The sequence below is a fragment of the Phoca vitulina genome, unplaced genomic scaffold (genome assembly GCF_004348235.1).
Source record: "Phoca vitulina isolate PV1807 unplaced genomic scaffold, GSC_HSeal_1.0 scaffold41, whole genome shotgun sequence".
In the NCBI taxonomy this organism is placed as follows: Eukaryota; Metazoa; Chordata; class Mammalia; order Carnivora; family Phocidae; genus Phoca; species Phoca vitulina.
In genome coordinates this window covers 2,390,786-2,409,596 of record NW_022589744.1, presented here as the reverse complement: position 1 = coordinate 2,409,596, position 18,811 = coordinate 2,390,786, and the positions used below count along the sequence as shown (strand labels likewise).

The following is an 18,811-nucleotide window of genomic DNA, read 5'->3' as shown; positions in this document are numbered from 1 at the left end:
CACCACCACCCCACCCCCACCCCCCCAGCAGAGGGAGTCCTGGGCCTGCACCCCCACCCAAACATGAATCTTCCTCTGGAGACGGGCAGGAGGCTGCGGAGAGAAAAAGCGCAGCGCAGCGTGCGCGCCCCCCGGGGCCGAGCGCACAGAGCCGGGGGCCGGGGCAGCCCGCCGCCGCCCTGCCTCCCTCCGCCGCCAGGCCCGGGGACTCGTTCTGCTCCCTGACACGTGTGTGGGCCGTGCTCTGGAGCCACCGGCTCTAGTCCTGCCCCAGTGTGGGAGCAAGCTCTGTTCAGGGCTGTGTGTGGCGGCCCGGCTTCCAGCCAGACGTCAGGCGGAGCCCAGCAGTCCCTGCGGCTGACGAGGCCCGGGGCCCCCAGCGGAGGTGCCGCCGGGAAGCCGCCGGCCCACGTGCGCAGCGCAGCTGGGGCTCTACCCCCGCCAGTGGGTGCCGGTCACCTGCGTCCCGTGCGCCTCCGACCGTCCACCTGTCGTGCGCTGTGCTGGGGCCAGGGAAGGAGCCGGGGGCAGGGGGCTTCTTGGCTTCTGGCGCCAGCCCTGCTGCTCTAGCTTTGTTCCTTGGAACCAGGCACTCCGGCTCTTCAGGCCTCTCTCCCTGTGTTAAGCTGGGTTAGGGTGCGCCGAGCTTTGCTTGTTTGAAGGATGGCAATCTCTTTCCCCGAAGGGAGTACCCTCAATTTCTCAAAGGCAGCAGTGCCCGCCCGCAGGAACCGGGGGGGGGGGGGGGTGACTAAGGCCACAAAGACCGGCCACAGAAGCGCTTTAGGACGGCGGGCTTCGGAGCTTCCCGGGACCCTTGTCTATGGGGTCGCAGGAGAAGGCGCCGAGGGGTGGTGGTCCCGCCGGAGCCCTCTTGCAGACCGGCGCGCGGTGAGCCGGCGGCCCGAGGGGACAGAACACGGGGACGCCGTGCCTCGCAGCCTCGCGTGGCGTGACCGCGTGCCGGCCGCCGCTGCCTCCTTCCTCCGGCGGCCGAGCGGGGGCGGCCTCTGGCGGCGGGAGGACTCCGCGGCCGGAGGGGGCGTGGGATCCCGGACGGGGCCGCCCCCGCGGGGTCTGTCAAACCGCAGGGCCCACGGAGCGCCGGGCGGGCACGAGGGCCAACCGAGGGAAACTGAGGCAGCGAAAGGCCCAGGAGCACCCCGGTGATCCTTTCCCGCCGCAGGGGCGTCGCCGGGAGCGCCATTTGTCCCGGGACCCTAGGGGTCTCAACCTGAACTCGTCCTCGCCCCGAGGCGCGCGGTACCCTCCCGCTCCGGTCCCTGCCTCGGTCCCGAGCGGGCCGACGGGGAAGCCGGCGAGCGCGGGGCCCGCGGGGATGGTGCGAGTGCCCGGAGCGCGGGGTCGGGGCGGGGGGCAGACAAAGGCAAGTGACGGAGAGCGAGGGAAAGACAAAGCGCAGAGGGGGTCGGCGGCGGCGCCGGGGCCCCGGAGGCGGCTCCGGGCGCGGCGGAGCCAATGGGCGGGCGCGGGGCGGGGGCCGGCGGGGGCGGTGCCGCGATAAGGCGGTGGCGGCGGCGGCCGCTCGGGGACCACTGGTAGCGGCGGCAGCTCGCGCCCGCGCCCTCCTCGCACCCGAGGCGTCCCCCCGGAGAACGACCCCCCGCCCCGCGGCCCAGGCCGGGGCCCCGGTGAGACCCGCGGGCGGGCCGGGGAGGGGGCCTGCATCCGTCTCACAAACCCGGGCGCCGAGGTGGGGGTGCGGGCGCGAGGGCCGCCGCCCGCGGGGTCCCGACGCTCAGCGCCTCCGCCCGTCGCTCTCGCCAGGGGCCCCGAGGCCAGCGGCCGCCCTCCCGGGCGGGCCTCCCAGCGGGGACGGAGCCGAATCCCCCTGGCTGTGTCGGCGGGGGTCCCGGGTCTGGGGTCCCGTCCTCGCGGGCCCCGGGGCGGAGAAGGGGGCGTGCGGGCGGTGGTTCGGCCGGGCGGGGCGGGCGGCGCAGCCCGGGAGCGCTGTCCAGGGACTGGGCCGGCCGAGCTGGGGGCGGGGTGGGGGGTGGGCGCCCGCGGCCTCGGCAGCGTCGGGCCGGGGTCAGGCGGGGCCAGCGGATTCTCACCGAGGCCCCGCCCGGCCCGCCCTGCCCGCCCCTGACCTCCCCTCATCCAGGCGGGGTCCCGGGCCGCGGGGCGCTCACGGCGGCTGCGCGGCGCCCCTTCCCCCGGCCGCTCCCGGCTAACTCTGTCCTTTCCCCGACACATGGTTCCACTCAGGGACCCCTGTCCCTTGGGGAGCAGCGTGGGGGGCGGGCGGGCGAAGGGGGAGGTGGGTGAGGGGCGGAAGTGGCAAGACCCGGAGCAACAGGAAATGACTTAGGGAAAGTCCCAACCGCAGCCCCCTAGCCCCCTGCCTGTAAACACTCCCACCCCACCCTGCAGGCTGGGGAAGCGCTTGTGGGGCCCGACCGACCGACTTCCCCTTGCAGAACCCAGCGGGTGCCGCGTCTCCACCTGGGGCCTCCATCACCCCCACCGAGCCATGTTCCAGGCTGCAGAAGCCGCCCAGGCCACCCCCTCTCATGTAGGTGATCAGCGGGGCGGGAGGGCTCCTCTCCCGCAGGCATCGAGCTTGGGGGTGAAGGGGTGAGGGGCGGCAGGTTTGCCACCCTTTGCCCCGCCCCCCCACGCCCCTGGGATCTGGGCTGGTGACCGCAGCAATGGTCTGGGGGCATCCCTCTGACCCGGCCCTGACTGGCCCTCTCCCTTAGGAAGCCAAAGGCAGCGGTGGCAGCAGCACTGTCCAGCGCTCCAAGGTAGGGCCCCGAGAGTGGAGTGTTGGGGGGAGAAGGGACGGGCATGGGCCAGGCCCCTGGCTGACTCTCTCCCCGGGACAGTCCTTCAGCCTTCGGGCCCAGGTGAAGGAGAGCTGTGCCGCCTGCCAGAAGACCGTGTACCCCATGGAGCGGCTGGTGGCCGACAAGCTCATTTTCCACAACTCTTGCTTCTGTTGCAAGCACTGTCACACCAAGCTGAGGTGCGCCTTTGCCCTGCCCCTGCCCTCGCCTGCTCGCCCTGACCTGACCTGACCACAGTTGTTCTGCTTCTGCAGCCTGGGCAGCTACGCGGCACTGCACGGGGAATTTTACTGCAAACCCCACTTTCAGCAGCTGTTTAAGAGCAAAGGCAACTACGATGAGGGCTTCGGCCGGAAGCAGCATAAGGAGCTCTGGGCCCACAAGGAGGTGGACTCCGGCACGAAGACCGCCTGAGGCCCCTCTGCCATCCACTGTCTCTGTAGAAGGCGGCCTGGAGAGGGGCAGTGGGAAGGGTGGGAAAGAGATTGGACCTGGGCTTGGGTTGGGGGGCAGGGTGGGACAGGGATAAGGCCATCTTGCTCAGGCAGAGGATTAGGGGGGCAGGGCTCTGCTCCAGGATTCCTTCATTCTCCCTGGGGGGGGGGGGGTTTGGGAACCAGGATTGGGGTTTGCTCACCACCCTGCTTCCTACTTCTTTCAGCCTACCCCACCTCACCCCCTGGCCCCCTGGGAGGCCCGCAAGCCCAGCTTCCCTATCTAGGTGCCTTTTCTCCAGCAAGGAGTCACCATGCCCCCTCAGGGTCCCAAGCTCCCTCACTGCCACCTGGGGCCCTCTGGGGACCCCTTGTCTCTCCATCTACCTCTGCCCTTAGCCTGGTCCTGAGCCATGGAGACCGGAGGAAGGAGAGCCAGCGTGCCCTCGCTGGGCCTCACAGAATGCCCACCAAGGCCCTGGGCGGGGGGGGAGTGGATTAGCCCTGCCCTCCCCCGAAAGGCGAGGCAGGGCATGCCCAGTGGGGCTTGGGACCCATCTTGCACCACCCGAGTCAAGAAGCGGAAGCTCAAGCACCCGCCAGGCTGAGAGCCACAGAGACTGGCTGGGGGCTGGTGTGGGCCACACTCCTCTCCTCTTCTCCCCTGTTGCTGCCGGTTCTGACTGTTGTGATCAACCCTGTTTAAAACATGTTTTAACAGATTCTGACTCTGTATTATGTGGCCTGATGGGGCTGGGGCGGGGTGGTCTTTGTGGCAGGAAGGATGCAGATTTCTCACGCAGAGGTGACAGGGGACATGGTCAACCCAGAGCACTCCTGGCCTTGATTGGGGTGGGGGATGGGGCTGGTGATAGGTGCCAGGGAAATGACACCAGCCTGAGAAAAAGAGGGGATGCTCCTTTTTCAACAGCCAGGCCTCCATGCTGTCATACCCAGAGTGGTTTTAGAACTGAAACTCCACTTTGCTTCTCAGCCTTGTGTCGGTTAAGAAAGGGTCAGGATGGCTGGCTCAGTCAGTAGGGGATGCAACTCTTGATCTCAGGGTTGTGAGTTCAAACCCCACATTGAGTGTGGAACCTACTTTAGAAAAAAAAAAAAAAGAGAGAGAGGGTCAGGCCATCAGTAGGTGATGGAGCCTGGCCTCACTGCACTTCGGTATACTGCAAAGCAGAACCCTTCTGCCGAGTCCTTGTCTGGACCCCCTTTGCCCTGGAAATCAGCAAAGGGTTGTGGAAACCAGCAGATTCAGCAAGTGCTGTTGAAGGTTCTCTAGTTCGCCATGTCCTTCCCCATCTGTCATCTTCCCCTTGCTTTTTCAAGCTCTGGGGAGTGGGGCAGCCATGGTCACCATCCCAGGTAGTCCAAGGAGAAACAGCTTATCTGCTCCTCTGAGGGACAAGTTTACAGCAGGGCAAACATGGCCAACTTGGGTGACCTGAGACACCTCCCCATGCCCAGCAGATTACTGGCAGGAAGTCTGGGATGTCTGTCCCAGACCCAACTGTCCTGATTTCCCCCAAACTGCCCGTGGGCTATATGACCTGGTGGAGCAAGAGGGCCGACTCCTGGGGGATTTGCTACCACTGCACCCCATACAATACCTTAAGTTCCTAAGTGACGCCATGCCCATAGGACAGGGTAGGGAGCGGGTGCTCAAACTCTGGTGGCAGATGGGCCACTGTGCTGTGTTGAGGTAGACAGTGCCCCCTGAAGCAGCAGAGCTAACGCTCAGCAGAGATGGCACTGGGTCGTCAGCACGAGGAGAGCCGAGAGCCCCATTCAAAGCAGGCCCAAATTCTGCACTGGAGGCCTCAGATGGGGACAAGAGTGGTCTCTCCGGGCTCTGAGCTAAGCACCACCAGCAGACAGACCAGCAGGGAGATAACAGCAGAATATGGCTCAAGGGGATACTTGCCTGCACCAGGAAGACTACTAGATGCCACGAAGTTCTGGGACCCCAGACACTGGTGACACTTGGGTCAGGGGGGCTGATAATCAGCCCTGATAGAAGCACCCTCAGCAGAGCTCCCGGAAGTGGGGAGGGAGGGGAGCCAGCTCTGAGCCTGCAGTGGTAACAACCAAGTCAGCCCATCCTAGGACCCCTCTTGGAGTCATTTCAAGTTCTCTGCTGAGGGACCCAAGCTGGTTACCAGGCACCATACCTGGCTCCTCCCGAGCAAACCCCTGCTCTCTCCACTCCCCAACCAAAAGCACTGCCACAGGACCCCTTGGGTATAAATGATCCCTTTTATTGTAAGTAATGCGCGACACTGGCCTGGCTTTGCACTGCAAGCCCTCGGTCGAGATATAGTCAAATAACTATGGCTGCAGGTTCTTCTGCACGATCCACAATTCAGACACAGACACAGAGCTGAGGTGGAAAGGAGGGGCAGGAGGGCGATGGAGTGTGGACTGTCCCCAGTCCTGGCCTCTCCATGTAGGTTTGGCCAAGGCCGACATGGCCCACGGAATGATGAGCAAATGGCAGCATGGCCCTTCCCACAGCAAGCCTGGGGCTTCCAGGGGACTGCCTTTCAGAATCTTCGGGCCCAGGCTGTCCTAGGCCCACAACTTGTCATCTGGGTTATTTAATATAAAGACAATAAATTAAAATTAAGCGACAGCTTGGTCCTGAGGATGCTGAGCCAGCATGTCCACAGTTTTTGGCACAAAAAAAAAAAAAAACAAAAAAACAAAACAAAACAAAAAACAGGGTCTTTTATTTTTTTGGAGTGCAGCGTTTGTTGGCCTGTTTGCAAATTCACTTTTAGAACCCATTCCCTGTGAGGTAAGACCCCAGGAGGTGGGGCTCTGTGAGAGCCTGAAGCTGGGACACACAGAGTCGTCTTGGCACCGGCACCGTGCTCTGTTTCCTCTTGGGGAACAGGGACTGGGGACGGGGGTGTGGGCCCGCGAAGAGTGCTACAGCCATCAGGATGGGGGTGTGGAGAGGCCGAGCTGCCACGTGGCGGCTTTGGTCAAGTTGAGGGGCCAGTCCCCACCCTGGGCGAGGGCCACTGTCTTCAGAGGGCTGAGCTGGGGGTGCCTGACAGAGGCCCCTGGGGGGAAAGGATGGAAACAGAGGGGCCCAGGCCCAACTGGCACCGTGCAACACACATTCCTGCAAAACCAGCTGCTTTCATTTTCTCTTCTCTCTCTTGAGGCGTCCATCACCTGTAACAATCTAGAATTGATATATATAAAAACCATCAAATATGATCTGAGATATAAATTAACAAGTACAAGGCCTCACATTACATGATGTGAAAAGGCTAAAAACAGCGATAGAAACTACATTCATAAAAGTGCATCGTCAACATACAACGAAGGCTTTGGCTTGTTCTGGTGCCCGTGGGGAAGTGGGCATGGCTGGCAATGAGCAGCTGCCTGGCGCTGATCCCCAGCTCCCCGGAGAGGCCCATCCCTGGGCACTGGCTTTGTTGTTGTTGTTGTTGTTCCTTTAATGACAACTCCCAAGGAAACTGGGTGTTGGGCGGGAGGAGCTCTAGCAATAGGCACATTTTGGAGGGGAGGGGCCGGAAGAAAGGACCAGCGCCCAGGCTGAGGTAAATAAGGCCAACTCTAAGCTGCGTGGAGACACCGGCTCCGCGACCCCTGCTACCATTCCTCCTCGAAGAAGGGAAAGAGGCTGAGACCTCGTGGGGATGGGCAAGGCTGGCCAAGAAGGAACAGAGATGGTAGTTTGGGACACAGTTGGTGACATCACATGGGCTCTCCCTTCTACCAGACGGAGAGGGCTCTGGCCTAGCAGGGTCACGACTCACAGACAGCCTGATCCAACTTCCCTGGCTATCCAGAAGAGCCTGCCCAGGGCTCTGGGCAGCCAGCTGGGTCAGATGCCCTCACCACGATGTCCATCTTCCTTTCTGCTCCAGTGGGGTAAAAGGTGCCAGGTCAGGAACACAAAGGCCATTACCTTCAGCTCTTTCCAATCCAGCCCAAGGCCCAAGCCCACAACAGTGATACTCAGAGCCCAAGGGCACACAGTCTCCAGTTTAGACACTGGGTACAGCATAAGAGTGACTCCAACTTGTAAAACAGAGACAATTGCATTGACAAAACTGGGTCTCCCCTGCCCCAAGTGGGGGAAGTTCCACATCTCAGGCCCCTGCTGGGGGGGGGGGGGGGCAGGGTCATGGGGGCAGGCAGGATGGGCTCCTCCTTCCCTGAATAAGGCAGCATAACATTTGCTTCATTCATCTTTGGTAAAGGACAGGGACTGGCAAAGCTGACCTGGGGGCTCCGGGGAGAGCGCAGCCCCAGCCTCTGCCTTCCATTGGCTGTGGGATGCTGGGCTTTACCTCAGGCTTGGGGGGGCTCATCCAGCCCAGAGATGCCCTGGTGGTCTCCAGACATGGGAGGAGAAACAAAATAACACTCTGAATGAAAGTAACACTAATCAGACCCTCGCGTCAGTCCTGTGCCCCCACACCCGTGGGGCTTTGGCGCTGACTGCAGTGTCAGGACACAGCCCTGAGGGTAAGGCCCTCAGCGCTTTGCACACTGTTCCTAGCCCCTTCCCCTCCACGCGGAGCTTAGGATGCTGGAGCTCTCGGGTCTGGCAGGCTGGGGGCTCCCAGTCCTTGAGGCTGCAGCCACCCCGCCCCGGCTCTGAGCCCCAGTGGTGGACGGGGCACAGACGAACGCTGGCTGGACTGCAGCTCCGTGGTCCACAGCGTTGCCCGGGAGAAGCAGCAACTTTGCGGAGCCGCACGGCAGCCCCTTGCCCGTGCAGCAGGAGAGGCTGGCGGCAGTGAGCCTAGGGAGCTCAGTACGTGAGCTGTGCAAAGTGGTGTGTGAGCAGCTCCTCGGCCGAAGGTCTCTGGCGGGCCTCCACAAAAATGCGCCTCAGGAAGTCCCGGCCGTGCTCAGAGATGTGGGAGGGCAGCTGAGGATTGGTGGGCTGGGTGGCAATCTTGAAAATGGCAGCCATGGCTTCATACTCTGCCCAAGGTGGTTTCTCTGTCAGCATCTCTACCACGGTACAGCCCAGGCTCCTGGAGAGACAGAATCCCATGTCACCCCAGGCTCCCTGACCTGCCCACCATCATGAAAGGAGGTGCCTTTCTCAGAACACCCTGAGGCAGGACGGGGCAAGCTGAGGGTTGACACCTCTGTAGAGGGTCCCCAAGGCCTCATCTGCGAGGGCTTCATCAACCTACACCCACTAGGGTGAGTCTTGAGATTGGGGAAGAGACCCCTTAGCATGGACAGAAAGAGCTCGGAGATAACTGTGTTAGTTTCCTATTGCCACTGTAACAAATTACCATGAGCATAAGACTAACAAAAATTTATTCTGGAGGTCAGAAGTCTAGAACTAGTCTCAATGGGCTAAAGTCAATGGGTCAGCAGGGATGGTTCCTTCTGGAGGCTCTGCTTCTAGAGGCTGCCAGCACTCCTTGGTTCATGGCCCCTCCTTACACCACTCCAGTCTCTTGCTTCTACTGTCCCATCTCTTGCTACCCACTCTCACCTGCTGTGTCCGCCTTTTGTAAGGACCCTTGCAATTATACTGAGCCCACCTGGATGATCCAGGATAAGCTCCCCATCTCAAAATCCTTAAATTAAGCATATCTGCAAAGGCCCTGCTGCCACGTAAGGAAACATTAACAGGGCATGGGGTTAGTATGTGGGCATCTTTGGGGAACCATTATTCGCCCACCACAATACCGTTCTGAGGGGAAGAGATGCTCTCACAACTTCCAGGCCCTTTCAGAGGGGTGCATCAGAGGCTGCACAAGAAGGGAGGTAGAGCAAACGCAAGCCATCTGAACGCGAGGAGAGGAAGAAGCCTGCTACGATTTAGAGACTGACCCAGGCCTTCAGACTGGTGCTACTTCTGTCAGGAAGTTAGCAAACACTAGGGATGTTTTCCATGCCCCGAGTTCTCATCAACAGCAGATAGGTGCTGTTGGGGTTAAAACGCAATGCACCTGCGTATGTGCGGGGGCGGGTACCGACGTCCTGGCCTGGCTCCTGGCCTGGCTGCCAAGAGCTGCATCTCCTCTTCCTCCCACCACACCGCAAAGCCCCCACAGCTCATTTCTAAGTTAGAGTCACGACAGCCCAGACATGGAGATGCCATCCCAGCATGTCCCCAGCACTCACCACACATCTGCCTTCCTCCCGTAGCCCTCGCCGCTGATCACCTCAGGACTCATCCAGTAGGGCGTGCCCGTGACCGAGCGCATGCCTGTGCCGGACATGCAGATGGTCTGCAGGCGCTTGCTGGCCCCAAAGTCCCCCAGCTTCACATTCCCGGCAGAGTCTCGGAGGATGTTGGCTCCTAAGGCATGAAAGGGCAGAGGCTGCCACCCTGGGCCCTCTGGGCATTTTCTACCATCCACCCTCTTCCCCTCCCTCCCAGGTCACGGGGCTGCTGGGGAGGACGGAGACTACCACGAATGAGACATGACATGCACAGCGTGCTACTGGCTCCGCCCTACAGCATGAAATGAGCATCACCATGGCCAACATCTAGCTGCACAGCACCGTTCAGGTAGTTTCCCAAATTGCTCAACCAATCTACACCAATCCCCCAAGGAAGCAATTAGGGTCTCACTTTTCAGAAAATTCAGAATGGTTAAGTGACCAGGTCTTGGGGACCCCACAGCCTGTGCCTGCTCACCCTTGATGTCTCGGTGAACGATCATGTTGCTGTGTAGGTAGGACATGCCCTCCAGGATCTGCCGGGTGTATTTGCGGGTCACGCTCTCTGTCAGAGCTCCGTAAGCCTTCAACTGGTCTTTCACTGAGCCCTACAGCCACAGGAGTCAGAGGGAGTCAGCTCAGGGAAGGGGAGGGAGGGGGGCAAGGTTATTTCCAGCCCCCAGCATGGCAACAAAGGAGTGATTCAGCCAACCCTGGTGAGCGGTGCCCCTGGCTTTGCTGGGGGCTACCGGGCAGCTTGGAGAACAGTTTCCTTAAGCAACGTATGATCTAAATCCAGAAGGGAGGCTCCTCTGCTCCAGGTACAGGCGGTCCTTACTGGACAGTGCAACGGCCCTGTAAGCCTCGGGTCAGGGTGGCCTGGGATGCTTCACGTCCCACACCATCACCACAGCCAGATGCAGGGCCCTCCTGACTTTGAGCATCACCTCTGGCATCTCAAGTGATCAGAAGCATGTCCAAGGGACACCTCCTTCAGAGCCCACAGCCCAGGTCTGGCCCTCTGGGGAGAACGTACCCCCGGCATGTACTCCATGAAGATGGTCAGAGTCTTCTCCGCACGGTCCCGCAGACAGCCGTAGTATTGCACTATGCGCTCATGCTGCAAATTCTTCAGCAACTGGATCTCACACTCCAGGGCACTCACCTCCTAGGGGAGGGGCCCAGTGGTCATCTTGGCTTGCAGGGCCCCGCTTCTGCCCACCTGGGATCAGCTCAGTTTGCCCTAATAAGTGACCTCAGGGGGGGTCTGTCTGCCTTGGGAACTGGAGCAAAGGGGGGCTCTCTTAACTGTCTGGCCCTTGGACACAATGCTGGGTGACCCATGGGACAGTGGCACTCCCATGCTGGAAGAAGGCAGACAGTGAGGTGGGAGAAGGGGTGTAGATGCTTAGTTAAGGTAACTGCTGCATTTGTCAGCTCAGATTGGAGTGTAGGCCACACCCAAAGTTGAATTCCAAAGATAAGCTCCTTCCTGGACCAAGGGCTGAGAGGCAACTGTTTGGTGAGAGTGGGCAGGTACTGTTCTTTGTGGCACTGGCCTCTCAGTTCGGGTGGTTTGGTACTTTGGCATCAACTCAGTTCCTCATACCTAATCCCTCCCCCAGGGGGTCTGATGCTCTTTGGACCACAGTCCCTTTACCTCATGGCCATGGCCAGGGTGGAGAGCAAGGGAGCATGGGAGGAAGAATGATGGGGGGAGCAATCTGTAGCTTCTTGAGCAGTTAATCTATGCAGTAAGACAAGAATTTCTGCTAAGGGGGACACTGGAGGCCAGACCATGGGGAAGGCAGTACCTTGCTTGTCTCAGGGCTGTCTGGGTCAAATTGGACTTGCTTGGAAGCAAGTTCACGTCCTGTGTCCACGTCATAGCACAGATAGACCCTGCCGAAGGCGCCCTGGCCCAGAAGCTTCCCACGGCGCCAATTGATGGGGGCACTCGGAGCTACAGGAGGACAGAAGGAAAGAGCATTATTTACTGAGGTCTTGCCTTGGTCTCCAGAGGCTCTGCGATGGGACCTCTGGCTCAAGAACCCCTCACCCAGCACAGTCCTGTCTCTCAGCCCAGCATCTCCAGCCCCTTCTGGAGCAGGCTCAGTGCCCTGATCAGTGGGACCGTTAGGTCCAAGTCCTGAGAGGCAGATGACTGGCTACCGTCATGGTTAAACACTCCTCTGAATTGATCAAATACCTTTACTTCCTAAGTCCCCAAACATCTGAATATGGCAAGGGCTGAGGAGATTGCTCTTCTGTTTAAACACAGAGAGACTAAAGGCCAGAGAGGGGAAGTGGCTTGCCACACAACAGTGGAGCGAGGCCTAAGGTCCAGGGGATCTGCTGCCGACCCACAGCTTCTTCCAGTGTGGTGAGGATGGGCCAGAGCAGCCTACCGCTGAGCTGAACAGCCCCAGGGGACCTCTGGCCTCCTGCCCTGCTGACTGTCTGAGCACCCACTGGGCAGTCTCCTGGCCAGGGCCCACTCCTCACACTTGGTCGGCACATTCCTCTCCTGCACAGAGAGGGCATTCTCGCTGTCCGCACTCCGCAGGCGCCCTCTCGGGTCCAGGTATTGTACCGCCAGACCCATGTTCTCGCCATTTGTGCTCAGGGAGCGGCTGGACGGCACCAGGGTAAAGAGGTTGCCTTGATGACGCCGTATTCGTGGAAACGTTCTTCTGCCTGAAGGGATGCAGGAGACAGAATAGAGCAAGTCAGCCCCCTGGCCACGAGGCTAAATGTGCAAACCACATCATCCCATCTGCCCTTTTACCTAATCCATGCCAGAATGGCTAAAGTCCCAAGCACCCTAGAATCAGGACAAAAGCAGGAATTACGAAGCAGCCACGGATTGTTCAGGAAGCCCTGGCCATAGGGAAGGCATAGGGCTAACCCTCGTGCACCACATCACTCACAAGGCCAATCCACTGCTGAAGTCTGTCTTCCCTGGCATCCTAATCCTAAACCTTTGTGGAAGCTCCCTTCTGTCTGCTGCCATGGGGCAGAAGAGGGCGCTGAAGAGCTGGCACCATGGGGCACGCTAGGGACTCAGACCAAGGACAGTGTTCCCTTCCCAGTGGCAGCATCTTGGTTTCCAGACACCGTCCTTCTGCCCATCTCCCCTTGGTCTCTAGTGCCTCCAGTCTGGGCACAGCTCCTCAGGAATAAAGAAAACATGCGGTCTGGCGGGCCTGGGCCTGGGCCCACCGTGCCCTGGCAGTGGCTTTTGGGTGGCAAAGCTCTACCCATGTCCATTCTGAGGCAGCCAGCAGGGGGCAGGGTAGAGGTGCACTCACCCTCATTGTAGTCCTTGTGGTGCACAGACACGTGGTAGCGCCGGGGGTAGGTTCCACCTTTGACCCCTTTGTCATACAGCTGAGTTTCCCGATCTGGGTAAGATAGAGATAGAGGAATCACTGGTTTCGGGGTAGGTCAATATGAATGAGCCATTTAAGCCCCTATGTCACCCGAGACCTCAGAGCAGCAGGCTGAGAAGAATTAAAATACAGTCCCGGCTTCCCACCTCAGCTAGCAAAAGCAGAATGCCTACAGTCCCATCCAGGCACCCTGCAGTGCTCTTTCAGGCTCTGGGGAACTCACCCGAGAACTCCTGTCTGTTGTCTGGGAAGCTCTGGGCTCGGGACATTCTCGATTTCCGGAAGGATGGGCTGGAAAAAAACAAAACGAAATCACAATGTAGACATCAGCCTACTTCGAAAAGCTGCGCACCATGGCAGAAGGCAAGGATATCCAGATGGATTCTCTTTTCTAACTCCCTCCCGCATCATTACGTAGGATAGAAAAACCAGAAACCAAAATACCCAGACTGCCTAGCTTACCACAATGCCTGCTTGGTGTGTAATCTTTCCTCACAGTTTGGGAGGGAAGCAGAGTTTGAGAGAAACAGCCCTCTTCTGAGTTCGGCCTCCTACTTTCTCTTTAGTAGTCTGAGGCCCAAATCTGACAAGACCTGGAAGAATGAACCCTCCAGCCCTCGCAAACTCCACCTTGGAGTTTGGCACACCACTTTCCCTTCTTGCCCTTTCCTCCCACCTTGGTAACAGGGGAAGAGTTGCAAAACATCCCTTGCCCAGGGCAGTAATAAAAACAGCAACAACACCAAGCATCTTCCTTTCGGACTAAGCACCACCATCCCATTTTAGAGATAGGGAAACTGAGGAACGGAGAGGTTAAGGGAAGCTACTTGACTTCTATTTGATGGAGCTGGGGTCTATGTGGCTCCAAATCCCATAAGGAGGAGAAGAAAGCCCTATGCTCAAGTTAGGCCGGGCCTCAAGGGAGTAAATGCAGGTCACTGGGTTTTACTCCCAAGGAAATGAAAACAAGGCATTGGAGGGACCGAGGCAAAACCTAAGGATCAAGTGGGTATGCTCAGCTATCTTTCCTAGAATTCACCGGAATGGTCCTCGACCTTACATGTGAGAGGGCCATGGGTCAGAAACGGTCAAGGCAATGACACGGGGGCTGCCCCCTACTTCACAACTACTAGATCTTCTGTGGTCTTGTCCTACTGCCCACCCACTCCCCACCCCTGCTTGGCCACAAAGCTTAGGAGATGGTCCAAAGCCAGAGTCGGTCCCTGTCCTGGCAGAGCCTTCAGTCTGTGGCAGCAACTCCTGGCACTTTAACTGGGCCTTCTTGCTCCCCTGGTTGAAGAGCAAGCCCCAAGCGATGCTATGAATTAGGCACCAACAAGTAACTATGACTGTATTCTATGACTTCTAGAGGGAAGACAGTGCTCATCAGTTTTCAGGTCTGTTAGGAAAGACGTAGTACAAATTTGGCCAGTACCCATGTGAACAATTAATCAGTTATACAAAGGGAAAAAAAAAAAGTCCCCAAACCTGCCCCATAGCCTCTGACCACAGCCGTAAGCCAACTCCAAACATACCCCTGCTGACGGGAGAACCAGCTGCACAGAACCATTCGGTATGTAAAAGACAGCCTTCTTCCCTCCCAAAGTGTGAGAACAAGATTACACACCAAGCAGACAGTGTGGTAAGCTAGGCAGTCTGGATATTTTGTTTTCTGGTTTTTCTATCCCAGTTTCTTACTCCATCAGAAACACTTGGGAGAAAAAAAAAGAAAGTAAACCCACAGGTAATAATTCAATTTTTTCCCCAAAACACTGAGGGTTCACTACTTCTCAGGCCAGATCACAGCAGTGAGGCCAAGAGCACAAGAGCAGCGTGTATTATATGGAAACTCAAAACATGTAAAGTGCTTGGGATAACAGAGCAAGCATTTAACACATGTGACTTGCTATTATGAGCTACTATTACATTCACCTAATTATACAAACATAACATTCTCATGGTATTTGAAAAATTAAGGAGAGGGCTAAGAATCCCAGAAAGAGGTTTCTTTCCCAGAAGCATGATGTTTTAACCTTGGGCCTGCAGACCACCGTCTAGATCAGAGACATACTAGCTAATTCTGTTTCCTCAGCCCATCAGTCCCAAACATGCCTACGCACTAGGCCCCAAAGCAGCCACGGTTCCATACCTGTCTGCTGACCTGTCCAAGGATTGGCAGCTTCCTGACAAGGAATTTTCAGCACTGCTCAGGGGATCCAACATCTGCAAGGCAAGTCATACAATAAAACCCCAGCCCCAGTCCCAACCCCAGCCAGGTGACTCAGGGCTTTATGGCCCAGCCAAGGCCAGCAAATGGTCCTTTTTGTCAAAATATGAAAGTGCCCTTTCTCTGCTTGTGCAGTGGGAAGAATGGTTAGGAAGGTACCGTTTTCCCCCGTAGTTTGAAAGGCAGCGTTCCAGGAGGGAGAAAAACGCCTGGCCGGCATGCCAAGGAACTCTCCCAGGACAGCAGAGCAGAGACGCTGCTTCTCTTGTTGGCATTTTATTGGCTCATGAACACTGGGGGCCTGGCATTGAAGCTGGTACTACCCTGCGGAGGCTTGCATGGCACGGGTGGGACTGTATGCTTCTGTTTACACTCCATAATTTAAAACTTACGGAGACAAGTATTGCTCTTGTTCCACAGATAAGCCACGGCAGGTCTAAGAAGGTTAGGAGAATTGTTTCAAGTCATGAAACTAGTATTATGCAGCTGATACAGATGAAAAATGTCCTCGTTCCTGGTTCTCATATGGAGGCATGAGTATCTACGTAAGTTAAAATGTTTCTCTAGCCCTTAGTCAAATGCAGTAACAAAGAGCCTTCAGATTAGCTTTTTTTCCAACTAATCTCCCTTCATTTTGCCTATGGGGGTTAGCCCCTATCAGAGTATTCATTGTCTAAGATCCAAAGTTAAACACTACAGAGGGAAGGAGGAACCAGAATTATGAAAACTCACTAACAACTTTCATAAAATTAGTTTCCAACTCAAATTATCCCTTCCTACTTAATACTAGGGTCCATCTTGCCCATAATTTTAAAGCGAGACCAGTTAACAGAAGAAGAAAGGACAAATAAAATAACACGACAGGCATGATGAAGGAGGAAGAACACCAAAGGTTCAAGAGAGGTCTCTGGAAAATCCACTGAATCCCGGGAAGCCCTCTGTAAAAAAGGGCCCTCTTTATAAGAGTGTCGCACCCGTCAAAGGGGAAGTAAAGGAGGTTACATTGTGTCAGCAAAATTTTTGTTAGAAAAATTAAGCCAAGGGGCGCCTGGGTGGCTCAGTCGTTAAGCGTCTGCCTTCGGCTCAGGTCATGATCCCAGGGTCCTGGGATCGAGCCCCGCATCGGGCTCCCTGCTCCACGGGAAGGCTGTTTCTCCTTCTCCCACTCTCCCTGCTTGTGTTCCCTCTCTCGCTCTCTCTCTCTCTGTCAAATAAATAAATAAAATCTTAAAAAAAAAAAAAGAAAAGAAAAAAGAAAAATTAAGCCAAAAAAATTAACATGAATCATACTTTTGTTCATTCTAAAAATTAGCAAACAGATGCAACTATTACCTTAATCTGATGAAAGAAAAAACAAATAAACCTATCTTAGTTTCACTTTTCAAGAAAGTCCCAGTTGAATATTCTTTCACTATATATACTACACTGTTTTGGTCTCTGTTAACAGTGGATTTATCTTGAATGGCTGGTTACCAGGAACAATTCACTTCAGCTAAGGGGAAGGACTTAGGCATTCCTTCTTTGGCCTCTTTCTAAAAGTCTGTCCTCACTAGGAATCCAGTACTCCCACACCTTCCAGGGGTAGGCAGGTAAAGCAAAGATGTAAAAGGACCAGGATATAGGGCCATGGGGAAGGACAGAGACCAAAGGCAATGAACTCATTTGCGATCTCTGAGATTTTACATCCAAGTCACCTCTAACACAGCTGATGGCCAGAAGTGCTCTGGTTAGAGGAAACAGAAAGGATGGTCAGTAAAATACCCAAGAAGGGAATCCTTAACTAAAATCACCCCAGGTCATTGTTCTAAACATAAATTTATCTGGAAAGCAGGAGTTACAGAAAAGAGAAGCAGTGTAGAGGCCTTCTCACAGTCTATGTAGTTTGGATAATGTTTTATACAGATTAGCTATCACCAGGAAAGAAAAGTTTTAAGAATCAGTTTTAGGAGAAAGAAAAGTTACAAGGATCAGTTTTCTGTAAAATCCCTCATGTGATGGTGCTGGCCCTTCTAATGGATGCTTTGCTCTTAAGAAACTTCCCCTTCCCAGACCAAATCCTAAAAATTTCTAAGAGCGGATCTTTCTCTTATGTAATCAAAGCAAGCTCACTGAAAAGACTTCAGAATGAAGCCAGAGATCTCACTCTTGCTGAGTTCACTAAGCCAAAATGCCATTTTCATCAAGTGAGTCACTAGTTAAAAAAGTTACCTATTAAAATGGGTGAGCCATTGTGGTGGGCATACTCTAAGGTGGCCCCCACAATGAGTCACAGTCTTGTATAAACCCCTCCCCTAAAGTATGGGTAGAACTTGTAACTTGTTTCTAGTCAACAGACTATGGCAAAGAAGGTGGCACATTCATCCCCATGATGATGTTACATTTTACGACTCCATCTTTACAGACTGAAGCAAGAGATTCTCCTCTGGCCTTGAAGAAGCTGCCATATTGTGAGAGAGCCATGTGGCAAGAAGCTGAAAGCCATGTGGCTTCTAGGAGCTCAGAGTGGCCCCTGGCCAACAGACAGCAAGAAAACAGGGACCACAGTGCTAAAATCACTGCCAACAACCACGTAAGCTCAGAGGGGAACCCCAAGTTCCAGAAAGGAATGCAGCCTGGCTGACACTTGACTGTAGCCTTGTGTAACCCCGAATGGAGGACCCCATTAAATCATGCCTAGGTTCCTTACCCAGGGAAATTGTAAAATAATAAATGTATGCTGTTTTTAAACTGCTAAGTTTGTGGTAATTTGTTGTGTAGCAACAGATAACTAATATAGCTGTCTAGCAGCATAAAAGCTCACACAAAGTAACCATTTCTACAGTGTAATTTGGATATGGTACACCCCCTACCTTTCATCAAGAAACAGCAAAACTAAAATATGGCTGATGAAAAACACAATCTGTCAGTTCAGGATTGGTCATATGTTAAACTCCGCTGATACCACAGGCAGTTGTAGGGAAGCATTCAAATAGCAGAGTGGTGTCTGCAGGGAGACCCGTGAGAGGAGCACAGCAGAGGACAAATCTGTCAAATGCTCATCCAACACCAAGGAGCCTGGGTAGTTTACACACTGTTCATGGCAGGAATTAATATTTGGCCCCTAAAAAGGAATAATCCATATTTGGGCAGGCCTGGCTTACAAGGAGCTAGTGGATGGGGTTCAAATCCCTCAGCTCTGCACCACGCCCCTGAGAAGCCCCATTATAACCTCGGTCTGACACACTCGGAGGCACACCCCAAGCCTGTACTCACACACTGCTCGCTGGTCTCTGGGATGAACTCCCCCTCGCTGTTGATGCTGGTGTAGGACCCCTGCCGGGCAATGCGTTGCTGCCGCTCAGGCACGTAGCCAGGGGGAGGCGAGCTCCGGCCAGGGTTCTGGGAGCCTAGAACACAGAAACAAGACCGTTTACAACAGAGCCCAGAATGTGTGGCTGAGAGCAGCAGACAGGGGACCAGGTCAGACCGAACATCTGCTGCAGAGGCTGGTACCAGGTAGGAACTCAGCAGAATTCCATTTGTTTCCTTCACCCTAAGTGGCAGATACAATGGGTTAGACTCAAGATCCATTCTACCCTTCTAGTATGCCTTCCTATACTTCAGAAGTTAATCAGCTAAAAGCTATTATTCCTGGGTGCAGCCAGTCAGATGCACTTGTGCAAGGTTTAGATGGCTTCCTGCTGCTGCTGCTGGGCACAGTCGTAGAAGCCCCGGTTTTTCCGCTGTGGAATTACCCGAGGCCCCACGCCAGGCCTC

General features: G+C 55.8%; 2 protein-coding genes across 7 annotated transcripts in view; one reads left to right on the top strand and one right to left on the bottom strand.

The window, feature by feature from the left end:
* Window positions 1-1,543: 1,543 nt before the first annotated feature.
* LIMD2 (LIM domain containing 2) lies at window positions 1,544-3,966 on the top strand. 2 transcript variants are annotated; one of them, XM_032429949.1, is made up of 5 exons: window positions 1,544-1,652; window positions 2,442-2,536; window positions 2,724-2,768; window positions 2,850-2,989; window positions 3,065-3,966. In XM_032429949.1, the coding sequence occupies exons 2-5, from the start codon at window positions 2,495-2,497 to the stop codon at window positions 3,222-3,224; spliced, it is 387 nt and encodes a 128-aa protein (XP_032285840.1). In that variant the 5' UTR covers window positions 1,544-1,652; window positions 2,442-2,494; the 3' UTR covers window positions 3,225-3,966. The 2 variants fall into 2 exon arrangements, with proteins under 2 accessions (XP_032285840.1, XP_032285839.1); XM_032429948.1 differs by having other exon boundaries at window positions 2,395-2,536.
* A 1,465-nt stretch (window positions 3,967-5,431) lies between these two features.
* The window catches only part of MAP3K3 (mitogen-activated protein kinase kinase kinase 3), a 73,855-nt gene continuing 60,475 nt past the window's right edge, over window positions 5,432-18,811 (bottom strand). For 4 of the 5 annotated variants that reach the window (XM_032429384.1, XM_032429383.1, XM_032429382.1 and 1 more), the window contains exons 8-17: window positions 18,308-18,441; window positions 14,978-15,051; window positions 13,052-13,119; window positions 12,748-12,840; window positions 11,942-12,133; window positions 11,251-11,399; window positions 10,473-10,604; window positions 9,915-10,044; window positions 9,395-9,572; window positions 5,432-8,283 (exon numbers count right to left, since the gene is read on the bottom strand). In XM_032429384.1, coding sequence (XP_032285275.1) covers window positions 8,055-8,283; window positions 9,395-9,572; window positions 9,915-10,044; window positions 10,473-10,604; window positions 11,251-11,399; window positions 11,942-12,133; window positions 12,748-12,840; window positions 13,052-13,119; window positions 14,978-15,051; window positions 18,308-18,441 — 1,379 coding nt within the window. In that variant the 3' untranslated portion in view covers window positions 5,432-8,054. The remainder of the gene's footprint in view (window positions 8,284-9,394; window positions 9,573-9,914; window positions 10,045-10,472; window positions 10,605-11,250; window positions 11,400-11,941; window positions 12,134-12,747; window positions 12,841-13,051; window positions 13,120-14,977; window positions 15,052-18,307; window positions 18,442-18,811) is intronic. The other variant, XM_032429386.1, reaches the window with a different exon arrangement.